Genomic DNA, 21,824 nt, shown 5'->3' with positions numbered 1-21,824 from the left:
GACAATGTACGAATGTCTCAGCACCGTGGTGCTCACTAGGAAGCAAGGCATTTAATGCAATTTCCATGGCAAGGATCGATTCTACAATTTAATCTGGGCAGCAAAGCCAACCAGGAGGTACATCATCAGGGCCACCCCTTGGGCTGGCTGCACAGGATAAGGCTATAACATGGATCGGGCTGGCCTTCCCCAAAGCAGAACCTTTCAAAACTGTTGATTTTACTCCTGTGATATTTCCTAATCATTGCTAAGTCTGAAAGTTGCAGCTCCAACACCAGACTGGGGAATGACAGAAGAAAGCAACTCTGTCGGAGAACCCAATACACACAAGTGTGTTGTCTTTAACTAGTTTGACACCAGTTTGTTTTAAGCAACAGAGTTGGGGTTTGAGAGCAATTTTCTCCAACCCGGCGCCTTCCAAATACCTTGGGCTGAGAGCCTCCAAAATCTCTAGCCAGCATTGCTTTGGGGAGCCAGTTCTAGGAGCCATGACCCAACACAGCTGGATAACATGCCGAGCCAGTTCTTTGAAGAACTGGCAGCAATGCTGTCCAATCCTTAAAAACAAACAGATGAGGGCCAAAGGAAAAAGTGATTTTCCTTACCTCTGACATTTTGGGGTTCCTGGAACTTGAGGGTACAAGCCTCCCTGTCTCTGGACGCGGAGCAGTAGCCATGGTGTAGGTTTCTTTGCTCACCTTTTGCTTGGAGCGTAGGAGTGACAGGGCGGCTTTAGTAGATATACCGGGGAGGTTGGGATTATACAGGCTAATGCACCAGCTGGCATACACCGAGGAGCTGTGGTCAACTTGTTGACTGTGATTTGGTTTTGTGTAATTTAAATAGCACCAACTGACATTAGTAGTTGTGTGGAGACTGGGAAACAGAAGTACCTTCTTAACATCTGTACTGTCCTGAGACTTCTTGGAACTTTGTGCAACCTCTGAGGAACATGCTGAGCTCGGAGGACTTGCTACCAAGGCTTCTGCTGGTTCTTTCAAATCCTCCTTCTTCACTTCCTCGGGAGTATGTTTGCTTTCAGGCTTCATTCCCACTGGCTGCTTACATTCCTTTCGAACTGCAAAGCTGGAGGCCTCAGACTGTGGCAAGACCAGGTTTAAGGCAGCCTGGCCTTTGGGGGATTCTGGCTGTCCAGACAATATATCAAGGAGCGTTTCTGCCTTGGCGGCTGTTTGATCACGTTTTTTCCCTTCCTCTATTGTATTGGACATCATCACTATTTCCAGCTTCTCTTCTGTCTCGGAGAACTCTTCTTCTTCTTCTTCTTCCTTCACCCGTTTCTGCTGCTGGGTTTCCATGGTGAGCTCCAAACTCCCAGCTGGAGAAAGCATCCGCTTGCTTCCTCCAGCATTTGATGGGCTCCCTTCGAGATCCAAGATGCCCTCAGACATGGGGCCCAGGGGAAAGTAGCCTTTGCTTTCCGATAGAGAAAATGGCAGCCGCAGGTACGGACTGTGGATCAAAGTTTTCTGCTCCTCTGTAATCATTTGTGCCAGATCAAGGCCAACGCTGTGAACGTTAGCAGTGCAGACCAGAGTCCCCTTGGCCTGATAGTCCTCAAATTTTGGCAGTAGGATTGAAGAGGCGCTACAGTGGGACTGAGTGACTAAGATTTGGGAAAGAGTGGTGTACATTGCGCTTCCGTAGGACGGCATGTTAGCCTGGATGCGAACTGGGACAACCAGGGATACCACAGGCTCCGAACAGGCGGGTACCACCAACTGAGCAATGGAGATGGACGCAGAGGGACTACTTGGCCGAGTTAAAATATGCAGTTGGTTCTCAGTGCCGTAATCTATAGATGGTGAGAAGGTACGGCTTCCGATTTCAGGAGAGAGGCTGGATTTGAGATGGGGCAAGTGGGCACCAATGTCACTTGGCAGTTGGAGAGCAAGCTGTGACTGAAGAGGCAGAAACAACGCAGAAGGGAGCGGCGAAGATCCTGGGTAATGCAAGGGCAAGATCGACGGGCTTGGCCTGATGATGATATCAGCTGGGTGTGACAGCAGCGGAGGGGCTATGTGTAACTGGCCTGGATGCAGCAAAGCTTCTTGGAGAGGAAGTGCTGCGCTCTGAAATAAGGAATGAGGGACGTGAGGGATGGAATATTGATTGGAGAAGATGTCTGCCATGGTCTGAGTGGAGAAAAGCTCAACTGAATGTTCTAGAGGTGGCAAAAGATGCTGGAATGGTAAGAGAGAGATCTGTGGGCCCATATACTGTTTTTCATGGAGGGTTAAATGACGGACAGGTGGATGGACCACTTGCAGAGCTTCAGTGTAGGGATATGTACATGAGGACTCGGGACAGTCTTTTGGCTGATCCTTGTCAGCTGGGTACCCTCTGTGAGAAGAGAAAGAAGAGGAAGAGGAGGAGGAAGGCGGCTGTTGAGGTGGCAAGCTTGCGGCAGGAGACTGAGTTGAAGGTTGCACGGATTCCTCTGTCTCAGCTGATCCTTTGGAGGCAGAGTCTGGCTCATGCTCTGGATGCCTTGTGAGAGATGCCTGCCGGACCAAAAAGCACTTTCTCCTCTCCGGTGGAGCAGTGGTTGTGGTTGGAGTTTGGGACGTAGAAGGAGATGAAGACAAACTCCCATAGTCAAACGATTTGCTGCGGATCTCTGACATTGGAGAGGAATGTGAGACATTGGGTGTCTGTTCAGAAGCAGACCTCCTCATTTCTCGGGAATGATGGTGATGGTGGTGGAGATGGGAACTTGGTACTGTTAACATGTGGGGGCCAGGGCCAAGACCAAGGCCAAGGGGTTTGCCATGGGATTCAGAGAACTGAGAAGCAGTTTCCTCTCGCTCAAAGGAAGTTGAGTGACTAGAAGCATGGGAGATGCTGCTTTCCTGACTCGGGCTTCTGATGGACTCAAAACTGGATTCTCCAGAAGACTGGGCCATTTCTGCTAGCCGTAGCCTCTTCTTTTTGGGTGGCAATTTCTCTGCAGGAAGTTGGGAGAGAGACTGGCTTCTCTGTGGCCACTGGAATGTCTCCATCTTTTCTGGCTCTTTTGGTGGAGGTTCTGGTTCCATTTCTGGCCGATCAGGTTCTTCAGTGACCAGAATCTCGGGGACTTGAATATTAGGTTGACGCACAAGCTTTGGCTGAAGAGAGTGAGTTGGTCGGCCAAGTTGGACCTCTGGTTGGGAGGCATAAGGCAAGAGCAGCTTTTCTTCTTCTAAGCTACTGTGCTGTTCTATGGAATCGGACTTCTCAAAGGAACTTGTATGTTGGATGACAGAGATCTCTTTTGAGGTTGTTCTCCTCTCTTTGCCTTCTGGAGTAAATGGGAGATTTGCAGTTCTAGGATGAAAACTTGTACTAACACTGGAAAGAGGCACAGATTGAGTGGGATCCATTGCTGGCTTCACAGACTTGGAAGTGAGGTTCAAGACCACCTCACTGGGTTTCAACCCAATAAACTGAGTGGCTGGTCCACTTCTAGAAAAGGATGGCTCAGTCAACTCAAAAGTTGGTGGATCTTCATCGTCACCAAGACTCTTTTCTTTCCTCCTCTTCCTCAATGGAGTCAGTTCTAAACTAGTTCCCAGCTTATAATGCATCACTTGTGGCCCTGGGTCAGATTCCATCAACCCTTTCTCCATTTCAGACAATGTATATGAACTGGAAGAATGAGGTTTGGAGATCTGAAGTTCTGAACAATAGTACTTCTTGTGGGCTTCATAATTATCTCTTTTCTTGTACCGAGCGCCACAGATATTGCACTCATACATAAATCCTTTTGTTTTGGTGCCCTTCCTTGACTTTTTGGTCAACTCACTCTCCTTGGTCTCTTGTTCTTCTGAAGGTCTGGAAAAGCTTTCTTTGCCTGCTGCGCCAACCTCTTCTGAGCTGTACTCCATTCCGAATGGTAGCTCAATAGCTGGCTGCCGTTTTAGCATCCGGGGGTGGGAAGACATCTGACTGCGGCTAAAGACCTCCGATTCAGCAATGTGATCGTCAAAAGAATAGCTACCTCTAAAGGAGTGAGAAGAACTCATAGTGCATACAGCTGAAGGCATAGAGTGGCTTCGTAGAAGAGGCACTGTCTCCGTGGCACTGTGGGATGGTTGGAACGATAACAAGGATGGTTCAGGCTTCGTTTTTTCAACGTGGGATGTCAGTGACTTGGATGGATCTGGTTGGCTACTGGAACCAGGTTTGATGTCCAGCTGAAATGGTTCTCTGTAAGAGCCAGGCTTTGGAGATTCGATACTGCTCCGTCTAGACAATGAACTCCTTCTTGGTTTAACACTATCAATTTCACTAGTATCAACCACTGCCTCGTTGATAGTGATCAGCTTGGTGATATGTTCAATAACCTGTGTCCGAGGCACAGACAAAGGAACGGCACTCAACTTTTCTTCAGACGATACTGGGGGGAATTCTTGGGCGGTGGTTGTGGCCAACATAGCAGTCCGCTGGCCTATCCGCCCACATTTGCCAAAAATGATTTCCGCGTAGGATTTCGCATTAGTATTTGGCGGGCTGATTTGCTGCTCGGCGCTCTCTGATCTTGAGAAGTAGCCTGATTCGGTGCTTCCTTTACTGCCAGGACTAAGGAAAGCTTGTTCCTCGATAACTTTCTTCCTCTCGCTTAGACGGAGGGCGAGCTTTTGTTTGATAGTGTGTGTTTCTTCCGATTTATGACTTTGGGCAAGGTCTGGTGATGGCTCCACGAAAGCACTGCTGTCGTCAAGGGATTGAGACATGCTAGAATGGGCGAAAGAGGAGCTTTCTTGGCTTGAACCTTGACTTCCTGCACCGTACAACATAGTTTGTTTTCGCTTGGTCGACAGTTCCAACAAATGGCCCGGAGTGCTTCTGGTCTCCTCTTCAGAATCTGTGCTTTCTCCTTCTGTGGGCTCTTCAAATTCCTCCCCGCCCATCTTCTCCACCTCCAAGCTGGAAGGGTACAATTCTGTCGCAGTCCCTGAAGATAACCCAGCTTTGATGCGATGGGCGTGAGATTTTCGGTGCTTGTACAAGTTGCTTTTTGTTTTGAAGGAAAAGCCACAGGGAACACATGGATAGGGTCTCTCGCCTGTGTGGGATCGGATGTGTTTCTGAAGAACACTTGGTTTGGCACAAGGCCGGCTACAGTACTGGCAAATGTATTTGCCTGGCTTCTGTGGCTTCTTTTCCTTCTTGTGTCCTTCTTCAGAGGGCTTCAAAGAAACCTGCAAACTACGAGGGATGTAGACCTTTTGAACAGGGGGCTTGTCTTCTTCAGTAGAAACCGAGGAGCAGGATGGTAAGATCTGACCGTGACTGGAAGGGAGTGCAGGAGAAGCGAACGAGCCAGAAGGAACTGATCTTGCTGGATCAACAAGCTGCCAAGTGGGGCCTTCAAGAATGCTCTCTTGCTTTCGGGGAGTCCTGTATGCTGGTGACAAGGAGTGCTGCTGAAGTTGGGCCACGTGGGATGGATGCTCAAAAGAGGAATGCTTGGGTTGAGCTTGTCCTGCCTTCTCCTGAGCCTCCTCCCTTGAAAAACGTGGCTGGGGTGCAACATCGTGGAGGGGAGAGCCTGGCAGCAGAGCAGAGCTGCTTGGATAGGGAGTCATGGAGGAGACATTGCTTTGAAAAGCTTCTCCTTTCACGAGCCTTTTCCGTGGAGCCTCATCCCCCTTTTTTGTGCTCCTCTTGCTTTGTTCAGGATCCATGGCCTTTGAAAGGGGGAGCGGGGTGGGGGCTGGGGAGTGGGGGGATGGATTGGAAAGGCTATTTCAGGAAACTGTCACCAGGCTTCATTTACAGCAAAGGGAGGTCTCCCCTGTAGCTTTCCTGCTTGGCTTGCATCGGAGATGAAAGTAGAACTGCCAAAGGGCCACTGTAGATTCAAGATTTCAAAGTGTCACAAGTTGCTATTTGATTTGGGGGGGGGGGGAATCCTGAAGTAATAGGGGGAAAGGGGTGGGGGCGGGGTGTGGGTCAACAGAGTTCACACTGGTAGAGCATGACAAACTACTTCAAAGCAGGAAAACGGTCCAAAAGTTGCAGTCCAAATATTTTCCTTGCGAATTGTGCTGCTGAAGCTTTAAACCGAGCCATTGCGGTGCCGTTGACTGTGGCAAGTCTTCAAAGGACAAGAAGCAAGCCCAGGACGTGCCTCCTGTTCTTTTCTCATGCAAACCTTGAGGTTCCTATGTTCGTCTTGCAACCATCCGTCTCTGTGTCTTTCCTTGGCTTGGGGAGGGAGGGAAAAACACACACGAGAGACGGCAGGCCGCAGCTTTGTCTCGGTGAGCATGTGCGTGCAGTTCTCTCTTCCTGCTCTTCCACTTTGATGTTCGGAGACCTTGGAAGAGGTTACCACTCACCTTTCTGAAACGACAACAAAGAGAGGGACACATTCAATTACTGTCATTCCCAGTTCTCCTACTTTAAGCTGTCAAAAAAGGCAGAGATTTGAGTCCTTTTTCAGGTAGCCAGTTAGACAGGTGACAGACCAGACTTGGAGAAAGGAAAGAGCTGCACAGAGAAGCCCAATCCTTTCTCCTCCTGACTTTCATGCTGGAGGTCTCCTCTCCTGGAGAAAATACAGCATATTCACGTTTACCTGGACTCAAGGATCTCTCCCTGCCTGGTCTGAGAAACCACAGTCTCAGTCTGCACAAAATATTCGTACAAGCTCAACCTCCATGATGTGGAGGTCATTAGAAATTAAAGAGTGGGACTGAACACGAGACCTTGTTCTCTACTCTTTCTGTGGGAGATAGGTTGGTAGCTAGTTCCCAGGGCAGTATGCCAAAAACATCAACAATGAACAGTCAGCTACCTTGCAGAAATCTGTAAAGGAAAGCTCAGTAAATGGGTGAAAAGGAAAGAAGCAAAAGCGCTTAGACTTATATAGCACTTTACAGTGCTTTTACATCCCTCTCTAAGCAGTTTACAAAATCAGCCTATTGCCCCCAACAATCTGGGTCCTCATTTTACCCACCTCAGAAGGATAGAAGGCTGAGTCAACCTTGAGCAATCAGAAGCTCTGGGTTTAAATTAAATATGTTATTTGAAGGAATTGCACCTTCATTTTGTTAGGGGGCCATCAAGTGTCTATATTGTTAAAGATAATCTTCTAAAGATAGGACATTTTTAACCACCATCCATGATGTTTTTTTGCCAATTTTTGCCCCGAAATGCCCATTCAGATAAATGGGTTTGTTTAATGACCTTTGCATTCATAAAATTATTGCTGTGAAAAAAGCCAGAAATTCACTTCTGATCATGTGATGTCCTGACTTGTGACCGCAATGACTTACAACTGTAATTATGGTCGTTAGTCAAGGACTACCTGGATTTAGCCAAGCAAGTATCTAAAACAATTGAGTCAAAATTTTAGCCAAATGTAAGCCAAGGGAGTCTTGACATTTAACTAGAGTGTGATTCCTTCAAAAGTAACTTTTGAGGCACAGGAAGTGTGGGAATCCAACTCATGTAACTTCCTGCTTTGAGGACAGACGTAAACAGGTGCAGCTTCAAACTTGAAGGCGTGATCCAAATTAGACAACTCAAAACAGACTCCAAGTCAGATTTTCCAACAATTTTTCTAAGCATCAGGTCCTCCAACCTTTCCAGATGAGCGCACATGTGCGGCTCCATTTGCGTGAGTGGTGGGCACGCATACCAGTGGTGGGATTCAAAAATTTTTTACTATTGGTTCTGTGGGCGTGGCTTGGTGGGCGTGACAGGGGAAGGTTACTGCAAAATCCCCATTCCCACCCCACCCCATTAACCTGCTTTCCAGCTCCATTCTCCTGTGCAGGGCAACAAAAGGAGACCCAGCTGATCAGTTGGGACTCAGGAGACAGAGAATAGATGGGGTTGGCGGGGCCAGTCAGAGGTGGTATTTGGCGGTTCTCCGAACTATTCAAAATTTCCTCTACTGGTTCTCCAGAACTGGTCAGAACCTGCTGAATACCACCTCTGATGCACAGTCACCACTCGAACAAATGAAGCTTTGCACACTGGCACGCTTGCCCGCTGCTCGTGCAAATAGACCTGCACACATGCTCACCCATTGCTTTTGCGGCCGGGGTCTGAATGGGCTGCAGCCCAAGAATGGTCTGTGGCCCAGGGGTTGGGGATTCTTGTTCTAAGGTGTTGAAAAGCCAGGGTTTGGATGCTTGGGTTGAGTCAAACCAGTAGCAAGATGCGGAGGGAAGCTTCTTATCTGGAAGGGTAGGGAGCAACCATTCACTTCTTCCTGAACTTCAGCAGTATAACTACTGCTCAGATCTCCCCCAACTTTTAAAAGTTGTGCATGCTAGTTGCATTCATGCAATTAGAACTCTGCACCAAAGTCAGGAATTATCCCACTGAAACCAATAGGTGACATTCCTGGATATGCATGTCAAATATCCAGTTCCTTGGCTGCAGTTTAAGTAGACATCCCGGAGTTCCATTGTTACTGATACTTGTTGATGTTATTATTTAAAATAAAAGCACATTAAACCAATAAACACAGCAGCAGATGTACTCCAGAAAGCATGTGTAGCCGAGATGACCCCAATTTGTACATGGTCACCATAACAACATATTGCATTTGATTTAACAAAATTAAGCTCAATTTTTCCTCCTTGCAGCAGCTGCAAGCTGAGTGACTTAATAAGGATTGGTACTTGCATTTATCAGGGAAAGAAAATGTGTTTGTCTGCTTAACATTAGAAATCTCGGCCAACAGAGGAAGAAGCTGATGTTCTTTGGGACTTGCATAAAGGAACACAAGCGGGGAGCAGAAAACTGCATGGAAGATCTCCAATAACAGTAAAGACTCATCAGTCTGATGATGCCAACCTTAATCTAGAGCCACTGCAGGCACAACCCAGCTTTTAGGGAACAAAGAAAGATGACTTCTTTTGAAGCAAATTCTTGATGCACTTAGCAGCCATTTCAGGTTTTGGTCTGCAGTATTTCCAAAACTTTCTGATGATGCTGGCATTTAAACCTGCCACTTTCTGCGGCAAAAGCACTGTGCTGAGTATTTCCCAAAGGTGCTTTTTTTAGAAGGCAACTGGACTTTCTTGTTTTTTTTCTTTTGAAGATGTTTTGCTTCTCGTCCAAGAAGCTTCTTCAGCTCTGGCAGGTTAGCGGGGAATGGAAGGATTTATATTCCTTGCAGACAGCTAGTCATTTGCACTCTTTTAGAAAGTCATTAAGGCACTTGGAGGTTTATCTGTGTCCTCAGGGTCACCTGAGTAGTGCTCCTGGTTCTTGTAACCTGCATTTTTTTTGTCTGGAAATGCATTCCTACACCCACACCATTCAAAGAACGTTCATCCCAAATTGACCCTCAGGACACAGATAAACCTCCAAGTGCTTCAATGACCCTCTAAAGGGATACAAATGACCAGCTGTTTGCAAGGAATATAAATCCTTCCATTCCCCACTATCCTATCAGAGCTGAAGAAGCTTCTTGGATGAGAAGTGAAATGTCTTCAGAAGAAAAAACAAGAAAGTCCAGTTGCTTCCTGAAAAAGCACCTTTGGGGACAACCATGATCTGGATGACTGAGAATCTCTACATACATTTGCTGAGTATAGTTCCAATATATGGGTTTATTCTTTAAAGTAAGAATGCTAAAAACAACAACAATCCAGTAACATTTAAATAAGTTTGCATAGTAGTTAACATTCTTTCCAATGGGGACTGAAAATGTAATGCCCACCATATATCAAACCGGGTATCAGTCTTATCAGGTCTGCAGAGTCCACACAGCCGGCAGCAATCAGCTGGGGCAGTTGTAAAGAGACTGACTCAGCAATTGGAGATGGGACATACTTTAGTGCAGGGGTCTCCAACCTTTTGGACTTCAGGGACCACCAAACTCATCTTTTTAAATCTTGCAGACCAGAGACCCTGGGAAAATCCCTAAAGAAGTCTGCAGCAAAATTCCCCATCCCGTTTTCCTACCGATCGATCATTCTTTATTTGGGATTGCAGGATACTGTCTCCAGTTCCATTCTCAGGGAGAAAGACAAGAGAGACAGAAATACAGACAGAGAGAGGCAGAAAGAAAGAGAGAGGGACAGAGACAGAGAGACACAGAGAAAGAGAGAGACAGAGAGACAGATTGTCAGCTGGTGCTCCATTCAAAATCCCAGAAAGAAATACTTAGACTCCTTTAATCAGAGAAAAGATATCTTTTACTGGAAATCAAGTGGTAGCAACAAAAGAATTCTGAATCTGAGAAAATGAGCACGTAAATCACATATACAAAGTAAGGACAACGTTCCCACCCCCAATAGTTCAATTGGCTCATCCAATTAAAAGTTGTGTATATCATCATGTGGGCATCTCCAGGTGGTGATGAGGCTTCTGTCCATTGACTTTGACATAGTTTGATAAAGGGTTGCAAAGGGAGAAAATCTTGAAGGCTGATACAGACTGACTGACTTTTGGCTTCATGCAAGGAAAGCAGCAGAAGCAGCAGAAGTCTTTCTTTCTCTCCCCCAAACTCTGTCAGAAATGAGTCTTTGTGAGACTTGTGCTGACACAGCCTCTTGGAGCAGGATGCCTTGCAGGGTCCCAAAGACTCATTTCTGGCGGAGTTTGGGGGAGAGAAAGAAAGACTTTTGCTGCTTTCCTTGCATGCAGCCAAAAGCAGAAGAAGAAAGACGCAGAAAGAAGCAGCCCAGTAGCCAGGCCAGGAGTGTGGGGTGAATGAAACAAGTTTCCCCCCCTCCACCCTTTCCCTCCTCCCCTCACTCCTCCCCTCTCGTGTTGTTCACAATGCAAGCGACACAAGTCTTGTGTTCCCACGGGCCATGTGGGCGGTGCAGCCTTGTGTTCTCGCGCAGCCTGGATTCATTGCTTCTGGGAGTACTTTGGGGGTGACATTTCTCTGCGGGCCACCAAAAAAATTTCACGGACCACCAGTGGTCCCTGGCCCACTGGTTGGCAACCGCTACTTTGGTGGTACAAGTGTTTGTTGTTCAGTCGTTGTAACTGACTTTTTACAACCCCATGGACCATAGCATGCCAGGCCACCTTGTCTTCCACTGTCTCCTAGAGTTTGCCCAAATTCACTTTCTTTGCTTCGATGACATGACCTAAGCATCACATCCTCTGCTACCTCTTTCTCCATTTGCCTTCAATCTTTCCCAACATCAGGATCTTTTCCAATGAGTCCTCTCTTCTCATTAGGTGGACAAAGTATAACTATATATAGTTATGTGTGTATAAGTATGAGCTCATGCTACAACAGCCTCTAAAACCAATTAGAGCAGCACGTCTCCCCTCCCCCCTTTAACAGCAATGAAATAGGGGAGTACAGCCTTCTGATAGCAGAAGAGAGCTTGCTTTTAATTCAATGGCAAAACAGAAAAGAAAAAAAAGCACCCCAAAAGGCAAAGGGAAGACACCAAAAAATTCTATCTCTCTGTCTCGTCTGCAGACATCCCAGCCACGTCACCTCTGGCCCTCAGCAACAGAAAGACTAATAATTGTATGCAGTAGGTACTGTAAGGATTTGAATGCAAATGTCAGAGGTATAATTCAGGACAAGCAATGAATGATGTGAAAGACTTGATACGCCCTCAGGCTGAGGAAGAGAGTGGGCAGGCACAATGGTAGAACAGATAGGCAAGTCATCTAACCTTGATTTAAAGGCAAACTTCCTTTGTTCGGAAAATGATGGCTTCTAATCATTTCTCTGAGCAACTGCCAGTCAGTAGGCCAGGATGTGTCACTGACAGAAGCTCCATGGAGAAATCTGTAAATCCATTCTCTCTACAAAAAAAAAAAAAGTCAACAAGATTGGTGTACAGAAAAGGAGAGAAAAAAAATGACCCAAGTATCAAATAAATTTAACATTAAATATATAGAATCCACCCCCACTGGATGTTGCAAAAAAAAAAGAAAACATGATAAATTCTCTTCCCCTTTACTTATAAATAATTATAAGCTTTGTTGTTGTTCGTGCTGGATGTATGTTTTTTTGTTTTTTTTTTGTTTTTCTGCTTTGTATTTTATTTTTTATGATGAAACAAAATACATATATTTTTTTTTTTAAATGCCAAATGCTTGTGACAGGTTGCTTGCTTTTAACAAACTGCAGGTAGCTTGCAAAGGCCAGCTTATGGGGCCTTTTGTCCCTTACAACAGGAATCCCCAACTCTCAGGCCATGGCCTGTTCAGAACTGAGGCGTGTAAATAGCAGCTGAGCACATGCAGGTATGGGTGCCTGCCACTCACATAAATGGAGCTACATGCTCGTGTGGAACCATCCTTCCCACACTGCCCCACGCTGGTCCACAAAGCCAGAAAGGTTGGCGGCTGCTGCCTTACAAGTCCCCTCATTTCCCTCACGTTGCTTGAATTATAAGTCCACCCCACTTGAAAGGCTTCAGGCTGTGGATGACAAAAGCAGATTTTCTTTTGACCAGAACTGGTGGAACAGCACCCTGCTCCTAAAAGCCCATCATCGCAGCTTGCCATTTTTTATTTTCAGTACAGAGGTATGCTCTTCTAAACAAAGCACCGGTGCAATCACCATCCGTTTATAAAATATAGAATAGAATTCTTTATTGGCCAAGGGTGATTGGACACACAAGAAATTTGTCTTTGGTGCATAAGCTCTCAGTGTACATAAAAAATACATTCATCAAGAATCAGTTATAGGGAAATAGATGGAAATGATCAATGATATAAGAAAGGCATGTTGAATTGGTTAAGGAAATAATATTGTCATTATTATTATTGATGCTATTATAATTCACATCAATGTAATGAATATTGTTGCAAACATTTTGATTATTATATCAGATATATAATATTTGTACCCAGACAACACACTGATCAATTGAGACTGGAATTTTTATATGCTATAAAAATAAAAACTTGAAACACTAAGAATCATAAGGTACAACACTTAGTGATACTCATAGGATACTAAATAAGCAACCAAATCATACTAGGAAACTAAATAAAACAATATAAACCGTAAAGATATAAGCAACAAGGTTGTAGTCATAAGTAAGAGGAGATAGGTAATGGGAAAGATGAGAATAATAATAGTAATACAGTCTTAGTGAATAGTTTGACAGTGTTGTGAGAATGAGTTGTTAGGTGCCAAATTTTCAAAGGACAGGTCTGAGGAACACTGGCAATCACAGGCATAAAGTTGTACAGGTGTGACTTGCCTACAACACCCCACTGTTCTGTTCCTTGAATCCCACATATATTTCAGATAGAATCACGAACATTCAATTTGGCCTACCCTTCTTCTTGGTTACTACAACTGTACCATAAGGTACTCCTTGCTATTCATGTAGTCCTTGACTTACAATAGTTTGTTTACTAACTGTTCGGAGTTAAAACAGCATTGAATACATGACCATTTTTCACCCTCACGCGATCATGTGACCAAAATTCAAGTGCTTGACAACTGACTAAATATGACAGTTGTGGTGTCTCGGGATCAGGGATCTTTTGTGACCTTCAGATAAGCAAAGTCAACGGGGAGGCCAGATTCGCTTAACAACTGTTACTAACTTAATATCTGCAGTGATTCACTTAACAACTGGCAAAAAGGTCATAAAATGGGGAAAATTCATTGAACAACTGTCTTGCTTAGCAACAGAAATGTTGCTCATAATGTGATGACCCAGGGTGTAACACAAACGTAACAAGATCTAAAACGTAAATAAATGTCCTTTAATGCCTCCAACTTGGCCCCACTGTTCAATAATTATCAGTTGGAGATAAACACATATTCAAAAATAGTCTTCAAAAGAAAGCAATACAGTCCGAACTTAATGAGCAGATAGAGGTGAAATAAAAAACCAAGCAAACTACAATGACGAAATTTCCACAACAGAGCAGGAGTAGTATTTACCAAATTCAAGGAAATAACAGTCTGTTGGAAGGATGCCAAACAAGATAACTTTAGACCAAAATGAAACACACTTTGTTTCCAGCGTTTGCCAGTACGCAGGTCCAAACTCTTATTCGGTTGTCACACCTGCAGCCCATGAAGAGGATCAAGGCTCTCTCCTCCCGAGTAGATCATGTCTCTCCCCTATCCTCTCCTCCCTGCGTGCCCTAGGATGGATAGGGGATGGGCCTGGGTCCTCCTCTGACTGCCCAGCCGGCCTCTGCCCTTCCCCAGCCTCCTCCACAACCTCCGGAGCCACACTTCCACTCCCTGTCGGCTGTTCCTCCTCTCCCTCAGAGTCGGTCTCCACTAGGGGCATGACACATAAATCAAGGACTACCTGTATAGAGATCTGCCAATTTTTTCAGCAGCCCTTGTAGCTTTTCTTTTAATTCTTTTTGACAAGAGCAAAGAGGTAAATACTATCACTACCTCCTTACTATAAAGATAGGAGGAATTGTGTGTGAGAGTGAAAGGCACAACTTTGCTTTTCAGTTTTTCCTTCGTTTTGGTTTCCCACTTATTAAGGAAATGCTATGTTTCTTCTTCAATTAATGAGAGAATTAAGCAAAACAAACTTCATGTTTTTAAAAATAAGGGAGGCATGCATTGTGGGGGTTTTTTCATCCCCAGCTAGACTGAGTGGGGACAATATGAAATGCAAAGTGAAAATAATCCAGCATCAACAGAGCGGTGGATTTCTTATGGATCACTTCTAATCTTCCAAACCTGTTTTTCTAGACCCCAATGTCTAAAACAGTATCGTCAATATTAGTCAGAAAAAATCACCTTTTTAGTGCCCTAACAAGTTTTCTGTAGAAGGATGTAAAATTAGCTACTTTCGCTTCTGCAGTTTCTAATGCCACTTATTCTGCATTAAAATAATCCTTCCCAAAATCTCAAAAAAAAAAAAATTGTTTTAAACATTGGGCCTATGAGGACGTTAAAATTTCATCAACAGTTCTAAGGGTAGTGCAAGTAAAGAGAAAGAATGTTGGTAAAATTCATTGAACAAATTAAGCATATTTCAACAAACATCTCTACAGAACAAGAAGCTTGATTTCCAACTTTAAGACAAGTCGGGTGTATGTGTGTATGTGTACACACATACATAGACACATCCCAACATACACACCTGCTCTACCTAATGGTAGGAGAATGGGGAATACTTACAGCAAAATTGATCTTCAGTGGCTCTAATGGTGTTTGTGCTTCTTTTTTAAAAATGATTTTTGCCCAGGGCTTAACTCAACCTGTAAAACAACAAAAACACATGCTCATCAGAGAAATGCATTTCACATCAAAATAGCATTTGACAACGTGAACAAGATCGGGAGCTCAAATTAAACACCTTACCCAGAAACAAACACAAGACACAGCTTTGATGCTAAGAGTTGGTTTATTTCACATTATACATTTTGGAATTCATAAAGATTCACTTTACTGTGGGGTCAGGATGACGGCTGCAAATTGGGTATGATGAAATCTATCCCATAAAATGTATGAGTGAGACTCAATTTTGGCAGGAAGATTTGGATTTTTTTTTAAAAAAAAAAAAACCTGGCATGTTTCTCTACATAGATTGCCCATGATAGGAACCACAGAGTGTTTTATCTGAGACACGTTCAGACCAGGAAAAATGTCTGACAAATTCAAGAGTAAATTGTATAACAGAATAACTGAGTCGGAAAGGGACTTTGGAGGTCTTCTAGTCCAACCCCCTGCTCAAGCAGGAGACCCTATACCAGGGGTGTCAAACTCAATTACCTTGCCTGTGAAAATGGGCTCCCGAGCTCTGTTTTCAGCTACCAAGGCCTCTTGCAACCCTCTGCCAGTGAAAATGGGCTCCTGAGTTCTGTTTTCAGCTACCAAGGCCTCTTGCAACCCTCTGCCAGTGAAAATGGGCTCCCGAGCTCTGTTTTCAGCTACCAAGGCCTCCTGCAACCCTCTGCCAGTGAAAATGGAGCTCGGGAAGGCTGCACGCACCCCACCCCCGACCTTGAGTTTGACACTCCTGCCCTATACCATTTCAGACATGTGTGTGTGTGTGTGTGTGTGTATTGGTCCAAACAAGAACAAGACATCATCGCCCCCTGAATTTGATCTTGAAACATTTTAATTCAAAGGAAAATAAATAAATGTTAAGTAGCTCATTTAAGAAACTTTGGCACTGGAAGCTGCAGAAGTCTCAAGAAGACACAAAAAGTTATTTGGGGTACTGATGGCTCACAAGTGAATATCTATCACTGCATTTTGAAAGAGTTGGAGTTCAGTTCCTGCAGATTAGCTGTATAGGTCATCCACACACTTTTCTTGCAAAGAGATACACAAGTGTTTTTGCCCAGGTGACAGAATGCTGCTAAGCCACACAGGACACAACCGAAAAAGAGTACTACAAAATTTTGGTCGCTTCATGAACTAAAAAGAGAACAATGTTGCAACAGCAAGTCAATCTGAAGCAGAAGGCAAGAAATAAAATCCAAAAAAGTTTCTCTTTTAAGTCTAAAACCACAAAAAGTCTTTAGGCACAAGGCAACTCTAGCTTTGCTCACTGTCTGGAAATCTTGGATGCCTGCAAATTTTACGTCCATTTCGCTGCCAGGAAAAAAAAAAGAGGCATAAATTAACAGGACTGTATATATAAATTCTAGCAGAAGCGTCTTCTGTGCGTGCATCAAAGACTAGAAACGGCTCAGCATGCAACCTATTGGTGCCTTGAGAGGCCTGTTCAAAAGGAAGGTTTCTTCCGATGCTTCTCACAGCACTACAATATGGTCACAAATGCAGCCCTAACCATACTGAATATACAACATAGAATAACAGAGTTGAAAGGGGCCTTGGAAGTTTTCCAGTCCAACCTCCTGTTCAACTAGAAAGCCTTGTACCATTTCAGTCAAATGATGTCCAGTCTCTTCTTAAAAGTGTCCAGAGATTGAGCACCCACAAATTCTGGCCTCACTGAAGCCCATAGGACAATTCTGAGCTGCCCCGCAGGGAATGACTCCACGCTGTAAACTATAACATAATAAACAATCATTGCCTCAATATGAATGATTTGTTTGAGTTGAGATACTTGATTAGTTGAGTAGTCAAGCTATTCTCCAAAGCACCCGAAGGCAGGACAAGGGACAAAGGATGGAAACTAAACAAAGAGAGAAGCAATCTAGAACGAAGAAGAAATTTCCTGACCGTTAGAACAATTAATCAATTTGCCTCCAGATGTTGTAAATGCTCCAACACTGGGGGTTTTAAAGAAGAGACTGGATAACAATTTGTCTGAAGTAGTGTAGGATAGACTGCCTAAACAGGGGGGTTGGACTAGAAGACCTCCAAGGTCCTTTCCTGTTATTTTATTCTAACTTGAGTTAAAGACCCTTGGCCTGAATGTTTAGACTAATTTAAGTGATTAATTTAAGTGATTAATTGTGATCATTTGCATTCATTATTTTTAAATCTACACTCACTGTGCAGCCTTCTGAAACAAGACCAGGCAGTCTATAAAGTGATCATTTTTGAGTTGAAAATCATTCACCTTTGAAACGGTTTAGCTATTGCTAGATGCAATCCATGTCTTTGCTTGAAAATACAACACGTATCCCTCGCAAAAACAACAACCCCGTCCCATTAAGTTAGGGGGGTAAAGATCATTTTGGGAATCCTATATAGGTTAGCACATTCCTACAGAAGAAAACTATGATGTACCCAATGAATCTGAAAACAAATTCTTTGTCCCCACTCACATACACAACCCTTTCAGTTTGATTGGCAAGTCACTTGTGTTCAGCGGGAAGCCACTTCTGATATTCAGTTTTTGAGATGTAACAGGAGTATTGTGCAAACCAGGCTGAATAAATCAAAACATGTTGCTTTTGTGGCCTCCAAGGAAAATAGAGTTTGCAGAAGAAAGCTATGCCAAAAGTGATGTTAAAAGCAGCACACCCAGTGCATTTAACATTCACTTTCGGTCACTGAAACCTCTCACGTATGGTTGCATTAAGGGAGAGTGGGCAATCAATTAAAAGCAAGGGAAAATAAAACAGAAGAAACGGCGACTCTTTCAAAGCTTTATGAAAATGGGATAATCATCTCTCAAGGTGATGTCCATTTAATACCAATTTATCTAAAAGATATACGGAGGCATCAGTTCCTATGCTTAGCTTTTAAAAAAGGTTAAATCAAATGGAGCGAAAGAAGGCTGGAGTCTTGAAAATGTGAGATGTTACTGAACACAGAATACATTCAATACTACCTGGATAAAATGCTTGGATTAATTATTAGAGATATTCAAAAAAAATGATGATCCAGAAAAAGGGAAGATTGTCTGCTTCCATTACCAAATTCTCAGTGAATCCAATTTAAATGTAAACTATTGAACCTTCCTTTGAGATTAATAAAACAGTCTGCTTCTTTCTTAAAAAGGCAAAACCAGCATGAAGGATAATATTTGTAGCTCAGGGTGGAAATGAGGGGCCCTTGATGCTCTCTGAACTTGATTGTTTTCTCACAGACGTTTCCTGACTCAAACTAGGTAACATCATCCTGCCAGCACTGATGACGTTACCTAGTTTAGTAATGAAATGTCTACAAGAAAACAGCCAAGCTCAGAGAGAACCAAGGACCCCTAGAAATCTAAAATAAGCAAATCTTATTTTACAAAGTTATTTGGAGGGTTTTAAACTGCTTAAATGCCATTCAATTCAACCCAATCCCTAAGGACTGAATGGAGAACATCTAACTCAACTAATTTTAAACCAAGGCACAACATGGCCTTGCTTTACCCTGTAAGCCTCATGATGGATTGAGGGATCTGAACCATCTTGTTCCTGCCAATTTTTCAGCTAACAGAATATCATACGGAGTCCTTCTTGATCCTCACAATGGGCCTTAAAGCGAGGCAATCAACATATTGCAATTTATAGATTTTGGGGTTGTTTTTTCTGGCTGAGGAAGAATGCAAATAAATAGATAAATGATAAAAGCGGGATTAATAAATAATTTAAACCAAATCAATCAGTAACTAAACAACAACCAGTAATATAATTAGCTGGGGTTCTTGGTTATAAAGAGACATTTCACTTTTGCTTTATGTTACACCAGCCCCATTTAATGCTTTCCGATCTCCCAATTTTAAAATATATAAATCTGCCACAGATTATGCCTGGACATATATACCCATAGCCTCTAAGCAAGATTTACGAAGACAGGGAAGGGGACTGGCGATGTATGAATATTGTCTTTCTCTCTCTCATATTATTTATTATGTATATATGTATAGTATGTATGTATGTATGTATGTATGTATGTATGTAGAGGAGGAGGAGGAGGAGGAGGAGGAGGAGGAGAAGGAGAAGAAGAAGAAGAAGAAGAAGAAGAAGAAGAAGAAGAAGAAGAAGAAGAAGAAGAAGAAGAAGAAGAAGAAGAAGAAGAAGAAGAAGAAGAAGAAGAAGAAGAAGAAGAAGAAGAAGAAAGATAGATACAGACACAAACATATATATTAAATTAAACAAGGTATCTTTTTTACTCTCCTAAAACACTTGGCAAGTCCTTTCTGCCACAACAGAAAACCTATATGGCAATTTATTTATAGCACCAACTTTAAAATAAAACTATGTGCTACATACTTCCCTATAATACAGCATTTCTTTGCCTGCAATGGATCAAGAAAAGCAATGTTCTCGCTCTTTGAGAAGCAAACAACAATGACCCCACACAGCAGGCAGAGTTGCCACAATTTTATTGCATATTAATATGCCTTACCTGAAATCCTAAAACATCAGAAGTTACATAAGAGCACAGGAGACTGTTTTACTGGTTACTATTTCTGCAGCTTAACCAAGTCAGATACAGCTGCTGTAAAGCCCTCTCAGCTAAGTTAAGGATTTGATTTTAGTTTCTTTACAGTTCTGTATATTGTGTAATCTTAACAAACAGTTTAATTCAATCCTTCACTTCATTTTGAGCTTGAAACAGCTGTTTTGCCCAAATAGGTTGCCTCAGTCAAAGTCAGTTTAGAGCTATTGTGTGTCAAGTCCACAATCCTCTTTTAAGCTCGAAGTCCTTCACAAATAAGCTGAACAGTCCATCTGAAAATGAAAAATAGTTGTTCCAAACTCACTCAGGGCATTCAGAATGGTTTAGGTCCGATACATTTACAATCTCCTAGTTAACTCAGTAATTAGCTTAAGCATTTCAGGTAATAATTGAATCAGTTTGCAAGTCTATTCAGGCAGTATGAACAGGTAGTCCTTGACTTACAACCACAATTGACTCCAAAATTTCTGTTGCTAAGCAAGACAGTCAAGTGAATTTTGCCCCATTTTACACTTTTCTTGCCACCATTGTTAAATGAATCCCTGAAACTGTTAAGTTAGTAAAACAATTGTTAAGTGAATCTGGCCTCCCCATTGACTCAGAAGGTCACAAAAGATGATCTGCAACCGTCATAAATACGAGTCAGTTTGCCGAGCGGCTGAATTCTAACCACATGGCCAAGGGGATGCTGCAATGGTCATAAGTGTGAAAAATGGGTCATAAGTCCCTTTTTTTCAGTGCCGTTGTAACTTCAAACAGTCACTAAATGAACTCTTGCAAATCAAGGACTATCTGTACTGTTAGGACCCATTGTAATCTGCAGTCTGGAACTGAAAAGAAGGTCTTAATGTTCTTCTCTGTGATACCCCATGAGATCCTTAAATCATCTTTTCCTCTTCCGCTCATACTCCTATACTCAGCCATAAACACTTCTCTTTGTGCATGCCCCATTCATCGCTTGGGCCCAATGCGAATTGGATGAACTTCACCTGCAGTTAATATTTACAAGAGTTACTACGATTTTCTTTTCTTTTTCCATCCAAGTCCTCTATATTATTTAGGATATAGAATAGAATAGAATAGAATAGAATAGAATAGAATAGAATAGAATAGAATAGAATAGAATAGAATAGAATAGAATAGAATAGAATGGAATGTAGAATAGAATAGAACAGAACAGAACAGAACAGAACAGAACAGAATTCTTTTATTGGCCAAGTGTGATTGGACACACAAGGATTTTTTTCTTGGTGCAAATGCTCTCAGTGTACATAAAAGATACATTTGTCAAGACTCGTAAGGTTCAACACTTAATGATAGTCATAGTGTACAAGTAAGCAATCAAATCATACTAGGAAACAGTCAATATAAATTGCAAGGATACAAGCAACAAAGTTACAGTCCTACAGTCACAAGTGGGAGGGGGTGGGTGATAAGGAGTGATGAGAAGATTAATAGTAATAGTAGTGCAGACTTTGTAAATAGTTGGACTCCCTTCAGGCATAGAGTGTCAACTCTCCCTATTAATACTTCCAATATGAGCCAGATCTTGCCTGCAACTCGGTTACTACTGGCAGGGTATAATTCATCAGTCTGACCAATTAGATCCAGGTCAGGGTTAATTGCACAACTCCAATGGTATATTAGTCAGAGAATGGCCAAAATAGCAGTTTAAATCTAAGAGCCCTGTGGTTCAATGATGAATCCGAATCTTTATGCCACTTATGGGCTCATGGTGGCAAAAACCAGAGGAAGAATTTCTGGTCTAGCACAGTGCATCAATTTCAGACTTAATGTCTTCTTTGAACATAGCAAAGAAGGTACACAACCCCAAAGCTTTTGTTTTCTTATGGAGGATAACTCCCAAGAAGATTGGCTGAGATGCATCTCTATAAATCATTAAAAATAACACATCTTTCTCTATTGCTCCACCACTATCTATATACCATCCAATAAAATACTGGAGGTATTTTCTGATCAACCCAGAACCTTCCTTAATATAGATGAAATAAGGTCAGTCAAATGCAAAGGTCAGCCGAAAAACAGATGAGCTCATAAAAACAGTATTTGCTTGCAGTTGTTTACAGAAGCAATTTGAAAAGAATCCCTA

General features: G+C 42.9%; 1 protein-coding gene across 3 annotated transcripts in view; it reads right to left on the bottom strand.

The window, feature by feature from the left end:
• The window catches only part of HIVEP3 (HIVEP zinc finger 3), a 206,991-nt gene that overhangs the window by 49,404 nt on the left and 135,763 nt on the right, over positions 1–21,824 (bottom strand). For 2 of the 3 annotated variants that reach the window (XM_026702439.2, XM_087939850.1), the window contains exons 3-5: positions 15,077–15,156; positions 11,625–11,757; positions 606–6,354 (exon numbers count right to left, since the gene is read on the bottom strand). In XM_026702439.2, the coding sequence (XP_026558224.2) occupies positions 606–5,693 (5,088 nt within the window). In that variant the 5' untranslated portion in view covers positions 5,694–6,354; positions 11,625–11,757; positions 15,077–15,156. The remainder of the gene's footprint in view (positions 1–605; positions 6,355–11,624; positions 11,758–15,076; positions 15,157–21,824) is intronic. The other variant, XM_087939852.1, reaches the window with a different exon arrangement.

This window comes from Pseudonaja textilis, chromosome 10 (genome assembly GCF_049901715.1).
Source record: "Pseudonaja textilis isolate UNSWEBS1 chromosome 10, rPseTex1.2, whole genome shotgun sequence".
Classification (NCBI taxonomy): Eukaryota; Metazoa; Chordata; class Lepidosauria; order Squamata; family Elapidae; genus Pseudonaja; species Pseudonaja textilis.
This window is presented reverse-complemented; position numbering and strand designations above follow the sequence as displayed.